General features: G+C 37.0%; 1 protein-coding gene across 5 annotated transcripts in view; it reads left to right on the top strand.

Annotated features, from left to right (window-relative positions):
* The window catches only part of PHKA1 (phosphorylase kinase regulatory subunit alpha 1), a 110,870-nt gene that overhangs the window by 30,630 nt on the left and 55,154 nt on the right, over nucleotides 1–25,086 (top strand). For all 5 annotated transcript variants that reach the window (XM_070605874.1, XM_070605875.1, XM_070605872.1 and 2 more), the window contains 4 exons: nucleotides 1,518–1,613; nucleotides 2,784–2,891; nucleotides 4,607–4,685; nucleotides 7,490–7,624. In XM_070605874.1, coding sequence (XP_070461975.1) covers nucleotides 1,518–1,613; nucleotides 2,784–2,891; nucleotides 4,607–4,685; nucleotides 7,490–7,624 — 418 coding nt within the window. The remainder of the gene's footprint in view (nucleotides 1–1,517; nucleotides 1,614–2,783; nucleotides 2,892–4,606; nucleotides 4,686–7,489; nucleotides 7,625–25,086) is intronic.

Genomic DNA, 25,086 nt, shown 5'->3' with positions numbered 1-25,086 from the left:
AGCACATTCAGGTTTTTTGAACTCTGGGCCGGGGAGGAAGAGTTGGAAGACCTAGATTCTTTTTATTCTTTTTTTTTCTGGTTTCACTACGGACCATTGAGTAGCCCAAGTATTGTCATTGACTTCTTTGGTTTCTCTGTACATACAATGAGAATAGTTTTTGTCTCTTTATTGAGGAAGATATCCCTAAAGTTCTTTGAATTTCACAGATACAGACATGTCATAAGTGCAGCGTACAGTCACTTTGGCTCTAATGAGACATATATGTTCCTAAAACATCACCATGTTTTGCATATTCGAGAAGTAAAAACTATAGGGCTTATAGGAAAATGGGGTTGGGGGCACAACACTTAAAAAGTTTGTCAGAATTATGCACTAAATGATAAGAACCTAATAAAAACAGTATCACAGCTTTATGCATATTAAATGGTTAAGGAACACATGGATACCACAATAGCTGTGACACTTGTACCTTGAAAAAGACCAGAAGTTTGCTTATGGATGTGTGCACCCATATTCCTGCCAGCTCACCCACTGGGCACCTGTGCTCGCCACCCTGTGTGCCAGAGAAAGAGAACAAAGGAGGGATAGCAAAAGGTGAGAGAAAAGAGAGAAAGAATATAAAACAGAAAGGAAGAATAAAAGATACAACTGTGAAGAAAGGGGGGGAAATTAAAGAGAAGGGAAGGCATAGAGCCATGCAGTCAGGGTGGCCATGAGAAGGGAGCAGCTTGGGAGTTATAATGAAGAGGTGGAAGGAGGATTACCTGAAATTGGACAGAAAGTTGTAACACCACATATGGATGGATGTGGTTCATTGTCCTCCTAAGGTATATGCATGTGTGTATTTTTTGTATTCTTGCACGGCTCAGTCAGATGAGTGCATTCTCAGGGTGAAATTGTACATAAGCAAATGTGAAATTCATGCTATGCTCAAATTGTTTCCTAATACAGCAAATGCATTGGAACAAATTTTCAAAACAACTGTTATAGCTGAACTGACCATATTTTTTCCACCGTAAATTATAGTGTTTTTTAAGTTTTTATCTATTACTAATCTACAGCAAATTGTTAAACAAAACTTAATTTGGCAGGTAAAATGCAATTTTAAAAGCCAATACACGTAAAGTCAAGAAGCTATACCTAAGGTAGTACACAGTGGATAAAAACAGGCCGGTGGAGGCAGGCCGACTTGGGCTCAAATCTGGGCTCAGCCTTGTACTTGCTCTGTGATCCTTCACAAGTTCATAACCTCTTTGAATCTTAATTTCCCTGTAAAAAGGCTTTACACATACCTTCTAGGATGGTTATTAAAATTAAATGCATTAAAGTATGCAAAACTCCTAGCATATGTCTGGCCTTCAGTAAGCATTTAGTAAATACTACTTCCCTTTCCTCTCCATTTTACTAGGTGAATACGCTCCTTTGCAATAGGACCTTCTTTGGCTACAACCCTCACCTAGATTCCAAAAGGGAACTCTCTCTAAATTTTTTTTCTCCCTTTCTTTTATCTACAGGTTCAAGAATACAGAGAGGCTCTTGAAGCAGTCCTCATCAAGGGCAAAAATGGAGTCCCACTTCTGCCAGAGCTGTATAGTGTTCCTCCTGACAAGGTGAACTGGACAGTGTGATAACATGGAGCTGGGAGAAGAGGAGCAGTACCTTGATAGGACTGCCTTGTTTGAGTCAAATAATTTTTGATCTTCTGATTTTAATGTCCTAAAAGTTCATCTTAGGTATAGGATGATAAAAATATGATTTTATTCTTTTGAAAATAAATTTTTAAAGCAGTCCCAGTTACGGTACTGTTGTATAGTGAGACAAGGCCAAGACCAAACCTTATGGTGGTAATTTCGTGGGTGTATACTTATCCTCAAACTCATCAAGATGCACGCATTAAATATATTTGACCTTTTTGTGTGTAACCAAACTTCGATTTAAAAAAATAAATTGTTCAGAGATTGATTAAAAAAAAAGTCCGGAGCTGGCCCGGTGGCACAGCAGTTAAATTCGCATGTTCTGCTTCAGCGGCCCGGGGTTCACCAGGTTGGATCCGAGGTGCAGACCTATGCACCACTTGTCAAGCCATGCTGTGGCAGGTGTCCCACATAAAACAGAGGAAGATGGGCACAGATGTTAACTCAGGGCCAGTCTTCCTCAGCAAAAAGAGGAAGATTGGCAGCAGATGTTAGCTCAGGGCTAATCTTCCTCAAAGAAAAAAAAAATCCAACCTTAAGGTTGAGAATTATATGGAGATCAGTAGTCAGAACTAGAGTGATGTTCTGTGTGAACTCTCAGGATTTGGTATTCTCTGCTTTGAGGCCAGTAATCTGGGATTCTTTGAGCAGATCAGGCTTGGAAAATGAATTATGTCTCCATTTTCCCAAAATGCCAGTCGAGAGTACCATTGTTCCTCTTCTCCACTGCAAAAGAGCATTAGCCATAGGAGAGAGAGTCTTCCATTCTGGTGGGGAAGGGTGGAATAAGTTCCTAGCAATGTCAACAGCATTACCTGAGAGCTTGTTAGAAATGCATATTTCAGGCCTTCCCCCATACCTACTCAGTCAGAATCTGCTTTTGGACAAGATCCTCAGGTGATTTGTGTCCACATACAATTAGAGGAGCGCTGCCCTAGACTGTAGTCATAGTGCTTGACTTTTCAGTGTATTGCATATATGACTGTTTTATAGGGTGTGAATCACAGTCCAGACTCCGCCTTTTTGTTGGCTAGTATCTTAAATCTTCCATTACCCTTTGTGTGACCTCTTTATCTTTTCTTTTAGGTTGATGAAGAATATCAGAATCCTCACACTGTGGACCGAATCCCCATGGGCAAGTTGCCTCATATGTGGGGTCAGTCTCTATACATCTTAGGAAGCTTGATGGCAGAGGTAAGGGGAAATTTCAATGTTCTTTCGCTTTTTTTTCTGCTTTAGCCACCATAATCAGATTTGTGAGTAGCTTATTAAATCTGAAGGATATGTCTTCTGCCTTTCGTGTTCTGCCTTAATTATAGATTTTCTTCCAGGTGCTTAGAGTGGGAGTATGGCCAATCCTTGACAAAAATCTTTCCCCCAGCAACCATGTCCCCTATGCTGCCCAGGGCTTCCTACCTTGGCACTATACTTGGAGCTGCTCTGGGATCAGGCACTAGATCTTTCCCTTTCAGAACGCCCCCTAGTGCCTTGCCTGGTGACTCATGAATGCAACTGTGCTTAGATAGTAATGACTGTTAATGGATTTAAGTGCTAACTTTTCCAAGCAACATCTTATTCTTTTTTTTTTGAGGAAGATTAGCCCTGAGCTAACTGCTGCCAATCCTCCTCTTTTTCCTGAGGAAGACTGGCCCTGAGCTAACATCCGTGTCCATCTTCCTCTAGTTTTTTATATATGGGACGCCTACCACGGCATGGCATGCCAAGCGGTGCCATGTCCGCACCCGGGATCCAAACCGGCGAACCCTGGGCCGCTGAAGCGAAACATGCACACTTAACCGCTGCGCCACCGGGCTGGCCCCAACATTTTATTCTTTAATTGAATAAACTGATAAGATAATTTTAGGCACCATGACAAGTGGTTGGGAACATCATAGTTTTTTGTTTGTTTTTTCATAAGGAGCTCTTTAAATGTTCCTTATATTAAATTCTGTTGAGACAGTTCTTAACGAGGCATTTGCGAATTTCTTACTTTATGTGCAGCTTATTTGTGACATTTTGACCCTGTGAAAAGGGTTCCCTTTTTCAAAGTTTTTCAGATTTACCAACAAATCTATTTCCCCATTGTAGATTATTATGGTAAGCTATAACACAGGGTCCTTGAGGATCTAGGATGGGACTTAGTTATCCTTTCTGAGCTAGACTCTGACCTGTTTATGTATGACTATTTACTTTCTGCAGCTGTTTTTGTTTGTTCTGTTTTGGGATTTTTCCCCCCAAGTTTTATTGAGATATAATTGACATCTATCACTATGAGTTTCAGGCATATAGCATAAAGGTTTGATTATCTTTAATTGACATTATTATGAATGTAGCAGTAATGGACAGGATGCTTTGTTTAAAATAATCCATGCCAGTGACTTTCTCATTCAATTAGAACAAATTAAGTGCTATGAAAAAAGAAGGAGATGAATGTTATTCTTAAGGGGAAAATGGATGAGTTTCATCCATTTCCATTTCATCAAGGACAGAAACTCAAGTCAGGTCAAAAGATATCTGCTGAGCAGAAAGCATAGCAGACATGTGAATAAATGAGAAAGCAACAGAACTAATAACTTAAATTATTGATAATAAGCATTGTGGTCTGATTGGCTAATCATGTACATCCAGAGAAGGTGGGGGTGTAACTAGAAAACTTTCTAGTTATCATTTATATCCCATCTATTTCCAAAAAGGATTTGTGACAGCCACTAGAAATTAACTCCAGATAAAATTAATTTGGATGTGAATTCAGGAGTTCAAACGTTTTCATACAGTGAGGGTATTTGTTTCCTTTCCATACCTGCCTCTCACATGTTATGGTGCAGGGTTATGGTACTGGCGTGTTGTTTTTCCTCCAACATTAGATTTTTTTTTGAGATATAATCTGTCTTTTTATGGTTTTTCTTTAGGGATTTTTAGCTCCTGGAGAAATTGATCCCCTGAATCGTAGGTTTTCTACTGTACCAAAGCCAGATGTTGTGGTTCAAGGTATGTATTCTTATTCCCAGCAGCAGAAACTTTAAAGATCTGGTTTGGGCCAGTAAATGATCACTTTATTCTTTATCATGCATTTTGTTAGGCTTCAAAAAGTAGGCGCCGGCCCGTGCCTGAGTGGTTAAGTTCTCGTGCTCTGCTTCGGCAGCCCAGGGTTTCGCTGGTTCAGATCCTGGGCGCGGACATGGCACCGCTCATCAGGCCACGTTGAGGCGGCGTCCCACATGCCACAACTAGAAGGACCCACAACTAAAATATACAACTATGCACTGGGGGGATTCGGGGAGATAAAGCAGAAAAAAAAAAAGACGCAACAGTTGTTAGCTCAGGTGCCAATCTTTAAAAAAAAAAAAGTATAGAATGAACTTGGTTCTGTTTGGTTTCAAAATTGCTATTAATCTTAATCATGAACAAATGCTTAATAAATGTTATTTGGTACCCTTAACCACTCCTTACTTCTGGAAACTGTTTTCTTTTCATCATCGTGGTATTGTAGCCTCCTGATTATCTCTGCTTTCTTTCTGAGCATTTTTTCTGTGCTGTTTCCGCTAGTACTCCTGTTTTCTCATATCCTCCTAATGGTTGAGTACTTGATCTTTTTATACTCTTGTCTTTCTGAATTTACACCCTGTATTAGTTTGCCAGGGTTGCCTCCTTCAAAATAAATTTGCTTCCATGGCTCCAACTATTACCTCTTTGGAGAGTACTACAAACCTTTATTCTTTGTTCCTAATGATCAACTTAAATTTTGAGGTGTCTACTCTGTGCAAAACACGGGCTAAGCTCTACAAACATTAAGAATTCTAGTCCCAATACCTATAAAACACTTATACTTCAAATGCAAAACTGACCTCTTTTGTCTCCATCCCATCCTTTTACCTCTCCCAAGAAAAACAGATCTTTCCACCTTCTTTGTCTCTCTCAGTGACATCACTATTATCCTAGTCTTCTAGGGTAGAAAGCTCGAGGTGATTTTTGACTCTCCAACAACACTGTTCAATATGGTACTAAGTCCTGCTGTGACGCTCCTCTGAATTGTCTCCAGTCACTTGGCTTGGGGATTGGTTCTATATGGAAAATAATCCTATGTGTTTTCTAAACCTACTTATAGTTGGCATCCTGTGTGGTTATACAGGCAGTCTTTGCTTATCAATGTATATAGCAAACATTATATAAATAATTCTGAAGTCCATCTTGTTCTCTCTAGTACCAATGTCATGATCCTAATCTGGGTAGTCAGCATCTCTTCCTTGCATTACTGCAATAACTTTTTTTTTCTTCAATAACTTTTTAAGTGGTCCCCCTGTCTTCAGTCTAGGCCCACTATAGTCTGTTTACTCTTTAATCATCAACATGAATATATTCTTTTTAAGATGCAGATATGGATGTTAGTCCCCTGATTCAGGAGGCCTTTTCTAAAACCACTCTCTACCAACCCCAAACTAGATAGACGTCACTCTTTGATGATCTCATAATGCTTTGTGTATATCTCTATTTACCTAGCAGGTTATTTTATAATTAGTTTGTGTGTGTCACTTCCATTACACTGTGAAATCCTTGAGAGAGAGACTAACTTATTCATCTCTATATCCTTAGTCCCTAACATAGTACCTTATCTATTTAGATGCTTAGTAAATGTTTATTAATGAATGAATGGATGACCACATGTGTTTCCCTGGACTTTTCTCAGCCTGCTATCATTCTTCCTCTGTATGTTTTCCCTGAAGAATCTTTGTCATTTTCATGTTTTCAGTTTGAAGTAATCAAGATAGTGTTATGCCCAGGGGACTCTCTAATCACCATATCCTGCATATCCTTCCCAGACCACAGCAACACAACACTATGAGGTTCCCAAGATAGAAGAGTACACAAAAGATAATGGCAGAGGAAAGCGAAGTAGCACTTTGTTAACTATACTTTTGCCCCAAAAACTCAACATAGAGACTGCTGGTAAGCTGGAATGAACCAAGTGGTACCTTCATTTTCCCATAAACCCAATTCAACACATCTACCAGCACCAGAGGAACAAGAATAGGGCATGTTTTCCCCTGATGCTTAGTGTCAAGCCAGCTGAGGCCACACTCAGATTATTGGCCCCCAGCCAGGTATCTGTCCCACAGAGGTCGAGTAAATGCAAGAGTTGGGGAACTGGCTTGGCCTCCTCCCTTGTGAGTTTGATTACCGCTTCAGAGACATGAGTGTAAGAGGAAGAAAAGAGAGCTGTCCAGGCTTGGCGGGCTCTGAATCTAGAGAACTATTATCCCCATCCTCCCACCCCCCAAAACAACCACACATGATTTCGGCTATGGAACCTCAATTCTTTATCCCCAATTTACCTTGCCTTCTACCATTCTTTAGCTATAGAGCAATTCTTATTATTAGGGTGTTCTTCGTTGCCCTCATAATCCTGGCCCTGGTCTTATGGGTAGAGAAATAAAAGAGCCTTGGGGAATCAACTTTTACAAAAGCTGTAACACACCTCATGTTGGATTTTTTTTCCCCTGTTTAAACATGGAACCCCAGATATAAAGAGAGTTTGACATAGATCTCTAGGAACACATAGGTACTTAGCCAGAAAGCAGAATCTAATACTCTAGTCATGAGATCTTTTTTCTTTTCCATTTAGATATCATTATGTACCTAGCATGATACTTGTTTCATCAGTGTTCCTCAATAACTGTTAATTTCCTCCCCTTTCCTTTCTCTTTCCTTCGAAAGAAGTTATGTGGCTTGAGAGATTTCCAGGTTCCTATTAAAGTAAAATTTTCTGTTGGCCTCATCTTCTTTCTTTCCTATAGTTTCCATTCTAGCTGAGACAGAAGAAATCAAGGCCATTTTGAAGAACAAGGGAATTGACGTGGAGACCATTGCTGAGGTGTATCCCATCAGAGTACAACCAGCTCGTATTCTCAGCCATATTTATTCCAGCCTAGGTAAGGAGATCAGCCAGCCTGCTAGAATGAAAGCATTATTCGATACAGGCTGGTTTCTTTCCTTTTTATTTTTTGTTAGTCTTGTATTGCTTCATTAAACTGGATCTGAGAAGGAATTTAGAGTCTCTGGAATCTAAATCTATAACCCTATATATCCTGAACGGGCTTGATAATTTTAGGTGTGTTTTATGAACTCTTTGGTACATAGGGCATGGCTGTTAACAGGTAATAATGTATCTTCATTCCAAGCGTATACTTAACTAAAATGTTCTCCCCTTGGGACCTATATTTCCATTTTGAGTACATGCTAATTTTATGTAGAATAATAGCCAAGGAACTTGTTTTTAGGTCTTTTATGCTTTGCCATGTAATGAATTGGTTGACAATGTTTAAAAATTCCACTTCTGGGCCGGCCCGGTGGCGCAGCGGTTAAGTGTGCACATTCCGCTGCTCGGCAGCCTGGGGTTTGCCAGTTCAGATCCTGGGTGCGGACATGGCACCGCTTGGCAAAAGCCATGCCGTGGTAGGTGTCCCACGTATAAAGTAGAGGAAGATGGGCATGGGTGTTAGCTCAGGGCCAGTCTTCCTCAGCAAAAAGAGGAGGATCGGCAGTAGTTAGCTCAGGGCTAATCTTCCTCAAAAAAAAAAAAATCCGCTTCTTAGTCTAATACTTACTTTTAATTAGGACTTATTTTTATTCAATTTATATATTAAGCTTAGTGATAGACACATTAAAAAATTACTAGAATTTACAAATTTACACAAGTTATTACAAATTTCACATTAAACAAATTACTACACTGTTAACTAAAAAAAAAAAAAGGATAAACACAGTTTCTAAAATGCCCTGTGTAAGGCTGAATAACGACCCCTAAAGATATCCAGGTCCTAATTCTTGGAACCTGTGAGCATTACCTTATATGGCAAAAGAGACATTGCATGTATGATTAAATTAAGGAGTTTGACATGAGGATGATTATCCTGGATTATCCAGGTGGACCCTAAATTGTAATCACAAGTGTCCTAATAAAAGGAAGGCAGAGGGAGATCAGACTGTAGAACTGGGAGATGTCATGACACACAACGAGAGATTGGAGTGATGCAGCTATGAGCCAAAGATTTCCAAGGAGTGCCCATAGCCTCTAGAGATTGGAATTGGCAAGGAACAGGTTTTCCCCTGGAGCTTCCAGAAGCAACCAGCCTTGCTGACACCTTGATTTTGTTTTTATTCCTATAAGACTCATTCTGGACTTCTGACCTCCAGAGCTGTAAGAGAATAAACATGTGTTGTTTTAAGCCACTAAGTTTGTGGTAATTTGTTACAGAACAAATAGGAAAGTAATACAGATTTTGATACTTGGAAGTAGGGTGATGCTATCACAAATATCTAAAAATGTGGAAGTGGCTTTGGAATTGGATAATAGAGGGTGGAAGAATTTTGAGTCACATAATAGAAAAAGTCTAGATTGCCTTATACGAACTGTTGGTGGAAATATGGATGCTAAAGGCATTGCTGGTGAGGGCTCAGAAGGAAATGAGGAACATGTTATTGGAAACTTGAGCAGAAGGATCCTTCTTATATAGTGACAGAAAGCTTAGCTGAATTGTTTCCTATAGTTATGTGAAAAACAGAACTATAAATGATGAACTTGGATATTTAGCTGAGGAGCTTTTCAAGCAGAGTATTGAAATCATGGCCTGGTTTCAGTAAGTAAACCAGGCTTATAGTAAAATGCGAGAGGAAAGAGATAAATGGAGGGAAGAACGGTTAAGCAAAAAGGAACCAGGACTTGATGAAATTCTCAGCCTATCCAGATTGGAAAAGATGATAAAGTTAGGAGATTTGCTGTCAGGAAAGCATGTTCTGGCAAAAAAAAGGTCAAGGATGTGGCTAGACAGCCTTTTGCTAGTGCTTCGGAAAGATCAAAAGATCAGAGTACTCATTCACACAGGGGTCTTTGAAGAGATCAGGCATGTGACTCATGGATCCACTCAACCATCTCGGCATAATTTAGGAATAGAGTTGGGATTAGCCAGGAAAGATCTTGGGGAGGACCCTCTTCTCTAATCATGTGAACCCCCATGACATACATGCAAGACCCACAAAGCTTTTGAGAATGTTATATCAGCAGAAACACTGCCAACTTGGACTGAAAGGAGCAGAAAGAGGACAAGATGAAAGAAGGGTGTTGGACTTCCAAAATTCTACACTCAAGACCATTAAACTACTCAGCTGCAAACAAGTGCTACCCTTCCAGGAAAAAGAAGGAGACTTCAAGGGAGGCGCCTTGGGCTCAGAGGGCATAGCCTCAAGCCATGCCTTGAAACCTAATGGAGTTTGCCCAGTTGGATTTCAAAATTGCTTGGGGTCACTGACTCCTTTCTTCCTTCATTGTCTCCCTTTTAGAATGAGAATGTCTATAACTTGTATTCTATGTCTGTATTTTGAGAGCAGTTAACTTGTTTTCTAGTTTCAAAGGTCCACAGATGGAAAGGAATTTTGCCTTAGGACGGATCAGATTCTCACCCGTATCTGATTTAGGTGATGGGACTTTTGGGCTAATGATATTTAGAAGAGATTTTGGACTTGAGTTAATGCTGTAATGTGTTGGGAGTTTAAAGGATGTTGGGATGGGGTAAATGCACTTTGCATATGGGAGGAATGTGAATCCTTAGGGGCCAGAGGGTGGACTGTGGAAGGCTGAATAATAGCCCCAAAGATATCCAGGCCCTAATCCCTGGGACCTGTGAACATAGAGCAAAAGGGACTTTGCAGATATGATTAATTAAGGAGATTGAGATGGGGAGAATTTTTCTGGATTATCCAGATGGGCTCTAAATATAACCACAGGTGTCATTATTAGAGGGAGCCAGAGGGAGATCCACCTATAAAAGTAGATGTGATGATGAAAGCAAGAGATTGAAGTAATAAGGCTACTAGCCTTATCCTCTTGAAGTTGGAGGAAGTAAGGAATGGATTCTCCCCCTGGAACCTCCAGAGCAGACCAGCCCTGCTGACAGCTTGATTTTGATTTTACCTCTTAATAGCCATAAGGCTCATTTTGGACTTCTGACCTCTGGAACAGTAAGAGTATGAATACGTGTTGTTTTAAGCACTAAGTTTGTGGTAATTTGTTATAGCACCAATGGGAAATTAATAGTCTTAAATCAAGCCACAAAGGGGTAAATTTATAAATAAAGAATGTATCTTAGATAGCGGATTGCCACGTACAAACCCAAAGCCTAGTTTGTGTGTGTGTGTACTTTTTTCCTTTACCAGGAATGGTCTGTGAGTAACTACAGCCAAGCCAAATCTTGTCCAGCTCAAAAGCAACCTTCCTTCCTTTTTACTAACACCAAGTCCAGACACTCAATTTCTATGGCAGTTATGTAGACCTAAATCGAGAGGGAATCAACCAAAGAGGAAAGGACCAACAGTCAGAGCTGACTTTTCTCTATTTCTCCTAGGCACCCATATTTTATGCCAGCAAGGCCTGAACTCCCAGAGCGATTAACATTGCATCTGGCTTTAGGAATATACAGATCTCCCCCTCCTTCCATCCTAGCTATAATGTAGAAGATCTCTTTTCTTCTTAATTCAAGTGTAAGATTGGAATTTTCTAAAGAAACTTTACTGAAAAAATGGAAAAGTAAAATATAAATACATAGAAATTAGCAAGTTTATTGAATATAGGTCTCAGATCCTAATTAATTTCTAAAATATAGCCACAAATTAGCTTGACTATTACAAAATACTGAGCCCCTGGCTCCCTCCCCTTACTCAGCCCTATCTGAGGTAAATGCCAAGTCCAGACTCTCAAACTTCTGAGATTGATTTGGGTTGATGCTTTACTAGGTGGGATGGGTACCTCAATCCTTCCCAGAACCTGCTTCCTGTTTTTTATCTCCTTGGCCATTCCCTCTAGCCTCAGATTGTAATGTGCTCCTAGTTTCCAGATACCAGTCCACTAGCATTAAATCCCTTGCCCAAAGGAAGGTATTTCTCTATCTAGCCCAAATCTTACTCCCTGAGTATTAGTTGATCTTGTAGTTACCTTCTTTGCCCCTCTTAGAAGTCTCTATGGTTTGGGCTTCATGCACGTCCTATTGGTGCCTTTGACCTGATTCTTTCTGGCTCTCACTCAGAAGTTGATAGGTTAATTTTACACTTTACTTCTTCACATCCGTTGTTCTAAACTTAGCATAATCATACTAAGATTTAGGTAACTTCCAAGCTCTGGGCCATCGTTCCTGGAATCCACCTGCATCACATCAGGTCTCTTCAACAAACAGGGGCAAATTCCTTACTGATTACTTTTTCAAAGCCTATACTCTGTTTTGGGCTTCCTGCTAAGTTATTATTTCCTATCCAAAGGAAATAAGGACTGATGGGTCTTTGGTTTAGTGAGTGATCAAACGTTTTGGGGACTCAAGTAGCAAGCTACATTTATTTTCAAATATGCTCCTACATTCGCTTCTTTCATTCATTCTTTCATAAGGATCTATTGCTCACTTATATACTAGGCCCTGGACTAGATGCTGTGGGAGACATAGACATATAGCCAAATAATTATAGTATAATCTTATAAATGCTATAACAGTGGTGTTCTGTATGAACTATAGGAGAAAGAGGATAGATTTGCCCGGGAAAAAGTCAAGAAAGACACTATTTGATGACTTACCAAATGAGTGACTCTTCAAAATTCTATTATTGCAACAATTTCACAATACAAAATTGCTTTTAATCATTCTTCAAATGATAGCTGTGATTCCACCAAGGAAAGGGGGATGTTTCTTCACCAGGTGTATTTGTTTATATATGTTAACTAAGTGGGATTCTCTGCCTCACCTCAAACACTCAGTATTTCATGTATTTCAGTTCCATAGTATCTTTTAAAATTTTTTTAAATTATGAGGTTAATAAACTTTGAGAACATAAGAACTTTATAAATATTAAACTCAAATCTTTATATAGGGGCTGGCACCATGGGCGAGTGGTTAAGTTCACATGCTCCGCTTCAGCATCCCAGGGTTTTTTTTTTTAAGATTTTATTATTTCCTTTTTCTCCCCAAAGCCCCCCGGTACATAGCTGTATATTCTTCGTTGTGGGCTCTTCCAGCTGTGGCATGTGGGACGCCGCCTCAGCGCGGTCTGATGAGCAGTGCCATGTCCGCGCCCAGGATTCGAACCAACGAAACACTGGGCCGCCTGCAGCGGAGCGCGCGAACTTAACCACTCGACCACAGGGCCAGCCCCCCAGCATCCCAGGGTTTTGCTGTTTTGGATCCTGGGCGCGGACATGGCACCGCTCATCAGGCCATACTGAGAAGGTGTCCCACATGCCACAACTAGAAGGACCCACAACTAAAAAAATACACAACTGTATACTGGGGGGATTTGGGGAGAACAAGCAGAAAAAAAAGAAGATTGGCAACAGTTGTTAGCTCAGGTGCCAATCTTTAAAAAAAAACAAATCTTTATATAATGATAATTCCTTTATAATCTGTTAGTGCACATAGATACATTTTCATAGTTATACTTAGTTTGTACATATTAACTTGTGTTCTGGTTTTTTCACTTATTCTTTCACGTAAGTATTTCCACATATTGGAAGAGCTGCATATTGTTCCATCAAATTAAAGTAATGGTTCCCTTACTGTTGAGTACTTGAATTGTTTTCAAAATTTTTATCCTTCTATGAATGCCTTTATATAGGCATTCATACATATATTCCTGTTGGAATATATTCTCAGAAAAGGGATTCTGGATAAAAGAGCATAAACAACTTTGGAGCTATTGTTACATGTTGCCAGATTATTCTTTAGAAAGACCAACCAATTTTTAGTGACATCAATAAATTGAAAATATATCTTTTTGATTTTTGCTACCCCAGCAGCATTCGGTTTTTATCATTTGTTTTGTTAGATTAATAGTTTTAATATACATAAGTTATTTTAATTTCCTTTCTTTAATTCCCAGTGAGGGTATGCATTTTTTCATTGTTGCTTTACATTTTTTTGAAATTGTGTTTCCTATTGTTTGCATAGCTAGCAGGATCTGTACATTTTCATATGTATTTATCAATTCTTTAAGTATATTTTATGGTAATCTTTTATCAGTGAGGTTTGTAATGTATATATTTCCTATTCTGTAATTTTCTTTTAGATAATTATTTTCTTGCGTTTGTGCAAATTTTTAAACATCAAATACATCCATTTTATCAGATATAGCTTTCATCTCTTCAGGAATTATGAATTTATCTCCTAGTTTCATTTGAATAGATATGCTATTCTCATTCTCTCTAATTTTCATAAGTGTGTGTTATCTGATTACAAATTGATATGTACATGTTGACTGCGGGGAACTGGAAAATAAAGACAAGCACAAAAGAAAAAGATAAAAATCTCGTATAATTCTACCACTCACAGGAAGCCACTGTTTTTGTTTTGGAGTATTTGCTTCCAATTATTTTTTATAAAATACATACACACTTGTTTTTAGAAAAATAGTGTCAGAAATAACAGTCTTTGCAATCTGTTTTTTTGCAACATAATAGTATATGGAGAACCTTATTATATTTTCTTAAATAACCTCCTACAACACTACTTTAATATGTGTTAGCATAATTTCTTCAATTTTTTTGGACATATGGATGATAAACTTGTTTTCATAAATTGAATAGCCTTTTTTTCTATTTATTTTGCAAATTATCTAATTATATTCTTTTACCATTTTTCTACTGGAAAATTGGCAGTTTCTTTTTGGTTTATACAAGATTTTTTCTCTATTAGGGATGTTAACGCTTTGTCTTCCATATGTTATTGCAATATTTGGCATTTGATTTTGATATATAGAAATTTTACATTTTTACATAGTAAAATTTTCTCCTTTTTGGTTTCTTTCTTTGCTGTTATGCTTAGAAAGAGAGACCCAGCCCTAGGTCAGACACATTTAAACTGCATTTCCTCTTAGTTCTTTATGGTTACAATTTTTACGTTTAACTCTTAGTCTAGAATTTTAATTTTAGTTTATCTTATGAGCTAAGAATTGTAACTTGTTTGCCAAATAATTAGCCAGCCTTTCCAGCACTACTGATTGACTAATTCATATAAACACTGTTTTGAAATGCTGTCTTTGTCACTTACTCTACGTACGTAGACTTACATATGTATGTGTGTATATATTTCTGGTCTCACTTTTTGGTGCTGTTGATCACAGTTTCTCCTTTCCTAGTACTACACTTTTTAAGTTATAACTTCAGCCTCACCAGTGACTGGGGAAATGTAAGATAAAACACAATGAAATAGAAATTTTTGCCTATTGATTTTACAAAAGCTAAGATTGATAATATCCAGTGCTAGTGAATATGAGGAGAAATGGATGCTCTCTGCACTCCTGGTAGTAGTGTAAATCAGGCAATTAGGCATTATCTATTAAAAATTTTAATGTACATACCTTTGACCCGCAACCTTACTTCTAGGAATCTAACCTATATAACACTTGTACAAGTACACAAGGATATGTGTACAAACAGGTTCATTACAACATAATGGTTTTTTTGGTGTGGAAGATTGGCCCTGAGCTAACATCTGTTGCCAATCTTCTCTTTTTGCTTGAGGAAGAGTGTCCCTGAGCTAACATCTGTGCCAATCTTCCTCTACTTTATATGTGAGACACTGCCACAGCATGGCTTGATGAGCAATGTGTAGGTCCATGCCTGGGATCCAAATTCATGAACCCCAGGCCACTGAAGCAGAGCATGTGAACTTAACCACTACACCACTGGTCCAGCCCCACAACATAATTTTTAGTGGCAAAGCAACAATTAGAAGCAACCTAATGTGTATGAACATGAATGGTTGAACTATGATATATTGTGCCAAGGTTAAAAAGAATAAGAAGGGGCTGGCCTGTTGGTGTAGGGGTTGGGTTCACATACTCCACTTCAGCGGCCCTGGGTTCACAGGTTTAGATCCCAGATATAGACCTACACACCACTCATCAAGCCATGCTGTGGCAACATCACACATCCAAAATAGAGGAAGATGGCACAGATGTTAGCTCAGGGCCAATCTTCCTCAAGCAAAAAAAAAGAATAATAAGGTAGACTTTCAGCTTCCAGCTATGATGAAATAGATTGTATCAGACTAAACTTCATACTAAGAACAACTACAATGGCTAGATTTTAAAAATAAAGGTGAGGGGCCGGGCCAATGGCATAGTGGTTAAGTTCACACACTCTGCTTTGGCGGTCTGGGGTTCACAGCTTCAGATCCCGGGCACAGACCTACACACCACTCATCAAGCCATGCTGTAGTGGCATCCCTCATACAAAATAAAGGAAGATTGGCACAAAATGTTAGCTCAGCGACAATCTTCCTCAAGCAAAAAGAGGAAGATTGGCAATGGATGTTAGCTCAGGGCCAATCTTCTTCACCAAACAAATGAATAAAGGTGAATGAAGGCATCAAAAAGTAATTTTGAGGGCTAGGACTTGAGAAGCCAAAATCCTGAAGAGAGTAGACCTCAGGGAAGTAAGTTCACCATTCTCTGTGCAGTTTCCCTTTGAGGAATTTGCTAATTCTTAAGCTGTAGTTGCATGGGGTGAGGGGGTCAACAAATCAAATATAAAGTCTCACTACTAGGAAGACAAAAATTCAATTTCAGCACCTTTATATGTGGAAGGGGCTGTGATAAACACCTGAGGCTTTCAGTTGAATCCCTGAAGGATGGGCTATACCCTAAAAGTAAAGGCAAATCAGAAATAGACCAGTTCTTGGAAAGCCTGAAACACAAAGCCTGAAACAATCTTCTTAATTCCTGATTGGACTAAGGTGATCTGCTTATAGTGTATCTGCCTGCCAAAATAAACTAAATCCCCTCTGGAAGAAAATAATATCATGCAGAACCCCTGCAATTCTTTATACAATGTGTTCAGCACTAAAAATATATAATAAGACATGCTCGGAAATCGAATAAACAGAAGCCAAAAGAAAAAATACAATCAAAACAGACACACAGATTTCTATTCCACATAGTATTAGAAGTTCTAGCCAGAGCATTTGGTCAAGAAAAAGAAATAAAAGACATCCAAATCATAAAGGAAGAAGTAAAATTGTTTGCAGATGACATGATTTTACATGTAGAAAACCTTAGGATTTAGAGATTCAACTAAAAAAACAGAACTAATAAACAAATTCAGCAAAGTTGTGGGATAGAAAATCAACATGCAAAAATCAGTTGTATTTCTATACACTAACAATAAACTAAAAGAAATTAAGAAAACAATTCCATTTACAGTTGCATCAAAATGAATAAACTACTTTGGAATAAACTTAACAAAGGAAGTGAAATATATGTACACTGAAAATGACAAAATGTTGATGTAAGAAATTAAAGAAGACTCAAATAAATGGAAAGACATCCATGTTCATGGATTGAAAGATTTAATATTCTTAAGATGTCAATGCTATCCAAAATGATTGATAGATTCAATATAATCCCTATTAAAAACCCAATGACATTTTTAGCAAAAATAGAAAAATTCATCCTTAAATTCATATGGAATCTCAAGGGACCCCAAAATAATCTTGAGAAAGAAAAATAAGGCTGGAAAACTCACATGTCCTGATTTCATAACTTACTACAAAGCTACAGTAATCAAAAGAGTGTGATATTAGCATAAAGACAAATATGTAGAAAAATGGAATAAAAGTCCTAGAAATAAACCCTTGCAGATATGGTCAAATGATTTTTGACAAAGGTGCCAAGTCCATTCAATGGGGAAAGGACAGTCTTCTCAAGACATGGTGCTGGGAAAACTGGTTATCCACATGCAGAGGAATGAAGTTAGACCCTTACTTCACACCATATAAAAAAATTAACTCAAAATAAATCACAGACCTAAGCCTAAAAGCTAAAATTATAAAAATCTTAGAAGAGAATAGAGGGGGAAAGCTTCATAGCATTGGATTTGTCAATGATTTCTTGGATGTAACACCAAAAACACAGGCAACAAAAGAAAATTTAGATAGATTGAACTTCATCAAAATTAAAAGCTTCTGTGCATCAAAGGACACCCTCCAACAGAATGAAAAGGCATCCCACAGAATGAGAGAAAATATTTGCAAATCGTGTATTTGATAAAGGATTAATATCCAGAATATATAGATAACTCCTACAACTCAACAACAACAAAAAGAACAACCCCCCCCAAAGCCATCTATAGATTCAATGCACTCTCTATCAAAATTCCAATCGCATTTTTCACAGAAATAGAAAAAAACTAAAATTCATAATGGAACCATGAAAGACCCCAGATAGCCAAAGCAATCCTGAGAAAGATGAACAAAGCTGGAGGCATCCCACTTCCTGGTTCCAAACTATATTACAAAGCTATAGTAAACAAAACAGTGTGGTACTGACATAGAAATAGACAAATGGAACAGAATCAAGAGCCCAGAAATAAACCCACACGTATATGGTCAACTAATATGTGACAAGGGAGCCAAGAATACTCAATGAGAAAAGGATAGTCTCTGACAAATGGTGCTGGGAAAACTAGATATCCAGATGCAAAAGAATGAAATTGGACCCCTATCTTACACAATTCACAAAAATTAACTCAAAATGGATAAGGACTTAAATGAGAGACCTGAAACTATAAAACTCCTAGAAGAAAACATAAGGTAAAAGCTCCTTGACATCAGTCTTGGTAATGATTTTTTGGATATGACACCAAAAATACAAGAAACAAAAGCAAAAATAAGTGGGACCAAATCAAACTAAAAACGTCTGCACAGAAAAAGAAACAATCAAAAAACGGAAAAGGCGATCTATGGAATGGGAAAAAATATTTTCAAACCATTTATCTGATAAAGAGTTAATATCCAAAATATATAAGGAACTCATACAAGTCAATAGTAGAAAAGCAAACAGTCTGGTTAAAAAAATGGGCAAAGGACTTGAATAGACATTTCTCTAAGGAAGATATCCAAATGGCCAAGAAGTACATGAAAAGGTGCTCAGCATCACTAATCATCAGGGAAATGCAAATCAAAACCACAGTGTGATATCACCTCACACCTGTTAGAGTGGCTATTATAAAAAAAAAAACGAGATAACAAATGCAAGGATATGCAGAAAAGGGAACTCTTGTACACTGTTGGTGGGAATGTAAATTAGTATAGCCACTATGGAAAACAGTATGGATGTCCCTCAAAAAATTCAAAATAGAGCTACTGTTATGATTCAGCAATCCCACATCTGGGTATATATCAGAAGGAAATGCAATCACTATCTCAAAGAGATATTTGCACTCTGATGTTTATTGCAGCATTATTCACGATAGCCAAGATATGGAAGCAACTTAAGTGTCCATTAACAGATGAATGGATAAAGAATATGTACATGACAATGGGATATTATTCAGCCATGAGAAAGAAAGAAATCCTGCCAGTTTTCACTAGTATGCATACCCCTGAGGACATTTTGCTGAGTGAAATAAGTCAGACAGAGAAAGACAAATACTATGTGATCTCACTTATATGTGGAACATCAAACTCATAGAAACAGAGTAGAATGGTGGTTGCCTGGGGCTGAGGGGTGAAGGAAATGGGAAAATGTTGGTCAAAGGGTACTAACTTTCAATTATAAGGTGAATAAGTTCCAGGAATCTAATGTACAGCATAGTGACTGTAGTTAACAATACCATATTGTATACTTGAAAGTTGCTATGAGAGTAGAGCTTAATGTTCTTACCATAACAACAACAAAGTGGCAGTTGTGTGAGGTGAAGAATGTGTTAACTAAACTTATTGTGGTAAACATTTCAAAGTATATATGTGTATCAAATCACTACGTTGTACACATTAAACGTACACAATGTTATATGTCAATTATATCTCAATAAAACTAGGGGAAAAAATTTTAATTAAAAAAACCCCAAACCCAATTATAAAGGGCAAAGGACTTGAGTAGACATTTCCCCAAAGAAGATATACAAATGGTTAATAAGCACATGGAAAAAGCCTCAACAACACTAATCATTAGGGAAATGCAAATCAAAACCCATGATATATCACTTCACATGGATTAATATGGCTATTATAAAATAAATAAACGAGAAAATAACAAGTGTTGGTGAGGATGTGGAGAAACTGGAACTCTTATGCTCTGTTGGTGGGAATATGAAATGGTGTAGTCACTGTGGAAAACAGTATGGTGGTTCCTCATAAAAATTAAATATAGAATTGATCCAGCAATTCCACTTCTGTGTATATACCCGAAGGAAGGGAAAGAAGTAACTCAAACAGATATTTGTTCACCAGTTTTCAAAGTAGCATTAGTCACAATAGCCAAGAGGTGGAAATAACCCAAATGTCCATTGACAGATGAATGGATAAGCAAAATTTCATATATATATATATATATATATATATATATAATGGAATGTTATTCAGCTTTAAAAAGGATGGAAGTTCTGACACATACTACAACATGAATGAACCTTAAAGACATATGCTAAGTGAAACAAACCAGATACAAAAGGATAAATATGGGATGGTTCCACCTATATGAGATACTTAGAGTAGTCAAACTTACCGAGACAGAATATAAAATGCTAGTTGCCATTAAAGGATTAAAGAGTGGTTTCCAGAGAGAGAGGGTAATGAGGAGTTATTTAATAGGTATGATGTTTCTGTTTGGGATGATGAAAATGTTCTGGAGATGGATGGTGGTGATGGTTGCAGAACAATGTAAATGTACTTAATGCCACTGAACTGTGTGTTTAAAATGGTAAATTTTATGTTATACATACTTTAGCCCAATAAAAAATCTATTTAAAAATTTTAATATGTCTTTTAAAAAACAGATGGTTCATATTTTTGGAGTAATCAGACAGGACTTTTATGAACTATATTAATATGTTCAAAACTAGATTTAGAAGATGAATTACACTGGAAAACTGTAATGTATAAAAAGGAATCAAATAGAATTTCAAAACTAAAAAATACAATAACTGAAATTAGGAATGCAATAGATGTGAATTACACCATATGAGACACAGCAGAAGAGAGGATTAAAGAACTGAAAAGTAAGTTAGTAGAAAATATCGTGATTAAAGTACAGAAATAAAAGGACGGAAAATTGAAAGAGCATTAGGAGACAGATATATTGAAAAGGTCTAGAGTCCAAGAACAAGGGGAAAGAATGTAACAGAAACTGTATTTGAAGAGATAATGACCAAAATTTTTTCAGAACTGACTAAAGATATCAAGTCACACATTCAAAAAGGCTAAAAATCTATGAGCAAAATACACAGAAAACCAAACCTAAGCATTTAATAATCAAACTTCAAATCAAGACAAAGAAAAATCTTAAAAATAGAGTTAAGAAAAGGTGCATTGCTTTCAAAGAAACAACAATCACACTTACAGCTCACTTTTCAACAAAACCACTGAACTCCATGGGACAACTGAATGACACCTATAATTACTGGGAGAAAATAACTGCCAGACTAGAATTCTATATCCAGTTAAAATATCATTCAAAAATAAAGATGATAGAAAGGGATGCTCAGATTATTAAAAACTGAGAGTGTATCACTAGCAGACTCACACTAAAAGAAATATCAAAGGGAGTTGTTTAGGCAGAGGAAAAATGATCCAAGACGGAAATGTAGGAATGTAGGAAGGAATAAAGAGAAATGGAAAGTGTAAATATAAAAGACCATTGACTGTTTAAAGCAGCACCAATAACAATGCCTTGTGGACAAAAGAACAAAAGTGGAAGTGAAATTAATGACAAAAATTGCAATAAAGGCAGGCAGAAATGTATGAGGGTTCCCTTTTCTCCACATCCTCCCCAACACTTGTTGTTTCTTGTCTTTTTAATAATAGCCATTCTGACGAGAGTAAGGTGATATCTCATTGTAAATGTTTTGATTAGCATTTCCCTAATAATTAGTGATGTTGAACATCTTTTCATGTGCCTGTTGGCCATCTGTATATTTTCTGGTGGACATGTAAATCAGTGAAGCCACTATGGAAAACAGTATGGAGATTTGTCAAAAAGTTAAGAATAGACCTACTATATGATCTAGCTATTCCACTTCTGAGTACTTATCCAAAGAACATGAAAACAGTAATTCAAAAAGATGTATGCACCCCTATGTTCATTGCGGCATTATTCAAAATAACCAAAACTTGGAAGCAACCCAAGTGCTCATCAGTGGATGAATGGATAAAGAAGATGCAGTATATAAATACAATGGAATAGTACTCAGCCATAAAAAAGATGAAATCGTACCATGTGCAACAGCCTTGATGGACCCTGAGCATATTATGCTAAGCAAAATAAGTGAGACAGAGAAAGACAATTACCATGTGATTTCACTCATATGTGGAAAATAAACAAACACACGGATACAGAGAACAGATTGGTGGTTACCAAAGGGAAAAGGGGGTGGGGGAAGACCAAAAGGGATAAAGGGGCACATGTGTTTGATGACAGATGGTAACTAGGCTTTTGGTGGCGAACACAAGGTAGTCTATAAAGAAGTCTAAATATAATGATGTATACCTGAAATTTATATAATGTTGTAAATCAATGTTACCTCAATTAAAAATTATTCAGTTTTGTAGCATATTTTTACAGTTTTGTTATTTAAATCCATTTCATTCTTTAGTTTTGCATTAAAGAATTAATGTAACTATAAAAAAGGCAGGCAAGGGGCCGGCCCAGTGGTGCAGCAGTTAAGTTCACATGTTCTGCTTCAGCGGCCCAGAGTTCGCCGGTTCAGATCCTGGGTGCGGACATGGCACCACTTGGCAAGCCATGCTGTAGTAAGCATCCCACATATAAAGTAGAGGAAGATGGGCATGGAGGTTAGCTCAGGGCCAGCCTTCCTCAGCAAAAAGAAGAGGATTGGCAGCAGTTAGCTCAGGGCTAATCTTCCTCAAAAAAAGAAAAACAAAAACAAAACAAAAAAGGCAGGCAAGATGTGAATGAAGTTAAAGTGTTGCAAAGTTCTTGCATTATTCAGAAAGTGATAAAAGTACCAATTTAAGATAGACTCTAATCAGTCAAGGATGCATGTTTTAATCTTTGGGGCAACTTCTCTCGAGCAGGGTTTCATGATACAATTAAGCCCAACAGAAAATGGGGTTTTTCAGTTCTCCCAAGAGTGGCACACACTAGTTTCATTTTAAATACAAAGAAGATAAGTTAATATATACAATGGATATCTAGAAAATTAGGGCATAATTCTCTGGTGAAATCCAGTTGAGAAGAGCTGTTCTGGAGTAACCATGAAAAGAATAATAAAAAAATATGCTGATGGAGGGGAAATGATATAATAAAATTCTTGATTAATCTAAAAGAAGGCAAGAAAGGAGAAAAAAAGGAATAAACAGGACAAATGGAAATCAAGTAGTAATATGTGAGATCTAAACCCAAACGTTCAGTAATTATATTAAATGTATATTGACTAAATACTTCAATTAAAAGAGAGGTGGTCAGATTGGATAATAAAGCAAAACTCAACCCAGGAGATTCACCTAAATATAAGGGCACAGCTTGAAAATAAAAGGATGGAAAACAATATGCCATGCAAATGGTAAATAAATTGAAGCTGATGAAACTATGCTAATATCAAAGTACACTAAAGGCAAGAAATATTCATAGAAATAATAAACAACATTTTATGGTGGTAAGGTGTCAATTTAACAGACAGCTATAACAATCTTTAGTTTTTATTTACCTAATAACATAGCATCAAAATATACATAGCCAAAAAAAGAGCAAAACTAAAAGGAAAACAGACAAATCTAAATCATAGTGAGAGATTTTAACACATCCCTGTCAGTAACTGATAGAAGTAGACAAAAACATCAATAAAATTAACAGACCTCACCTGATTGATAGATTTTGAACACTATACCCAACAATGCACAATACACATTTTTTTCAAGGGCAAATTGAATATTTTCCAAAATAGACCATATGCTGTGCCACAATGCAAGTTTCTACAAATTTCAAAGGATTTAAATCATATAGTGTATGTCTCTGACCACATTGGAATTAAGCTAGAAATAAATAGCAAAAAGATAACTAGAGTATGATGTAATGTATACAGAATTTGAAATATGATGTACATCCGAAAAAAATAAAAATTAAAAAAAAAAGATAACTAGAAAATCCCCAGTGGTTTGGAAATAAAACTGTGTACTTCTAAATAACCCATGGGTCAAAGAAGAAATCAGAAGAATGGAATTTAGAGAACATTTTCAACTAAGTGGATGGGTGGTTTAACATTTGGAAATCAATCAATATATCCCACCACAAGGAGAATAACAGAGAAAAACCATATGAGCATTTCAACAGTTACAAAAAAATTTGGTAAATTTTAATACCCATTCATATAAAAACTTTAGTAGGAGTTACAGGAAACTTCCTCAAATATGATAAAGGATATCTTCTTAAAAACCTAACATCATACTTAGTGGTAAAATATTAAAAGTCTCCCCACCTCACTCCTCTCAGATCAGGGATGAGATGTCTGAGATGCCTACTACCACCTCCTTTTAGCATTGTACTGGTGCTTGTAGCCAGTGCAGCAAGGCTTGACAAAGAAATAAAAGATATTAGGATTGGAAAGGAAGGAGCAAAACTGTCATTACAGATGACATAATTATATAAGTAGAAAACCCAAAGTAAGATACAGATAAGCTATTAGAATTTATAAATGATTAATAAGTTTGCTAGATGTGAGATCATTCACAAAAAGTTAATTATATTTCTATATATTAGCAGCATTCAATGAGAAAATGATTTTTAATGATATCATTTACAATAACAGCTACAAACATCAAATATCTAGGAATAAATCTCTATAGAAAATGTGTGATACCTCTACATTGAAAACTAAAACGTTCCGAGGAAAGTAAACCTAAATAAATGGAGAGATATACCTTTTTCATGGATTAGAACAAGAGTTGGCAAACTAGGGCCCATGGGCCAATTCTGGCTTATGGTGTATTTTTATATAGCTTATGAGCTAAGAATGATTTTTACACTTTTAAAGCATTCTAAAAACAAAATAAAATATGCAATAATGATAGCATGCGGGCCACAAAGCCTAAAATATTTACTATCTGTCCCTTTACAGAAAAAGTTTTCCAACTCCTGGATTGGAAAAATCAATCTTTTAAAGATGTCAGCTTTTATATTGCAATAATCCCATTTAAATTCCCAGCAAGCTGTGTGTGTGCGCTTGTAAGGTAACAGGTCATTTTCAAAGGTATAGGGAAATTCAAAGGCCTGAAAAGAACTGATAAAATTTTAAAGAACAAGAACCAAGTTGCAGGACTTACACGACATGTTTTCATGATTTATTATAGTGCTACAATTAATGTGGCACAAATGTAGACAATTAGATCAGTGGAACAGAATAGAGTCC

This window comes from Equus przewalskii, chromosome X, assembly GCF_037783145.1.
Source record: "Equus przewalskii isolate Varuska chromosome X, EquPr2, whole genome shotgun sequence".
In the NCBI taxonomy this organism is placed as follows: Eukaryota; Metazoa; Chordata; class Mammalia; order Perissodactyla; family Equidae; genus Equus; species Equus przewalskii.
This window is presented reverse-complemented; position numbering and strand designations above follow the sequence as displayed.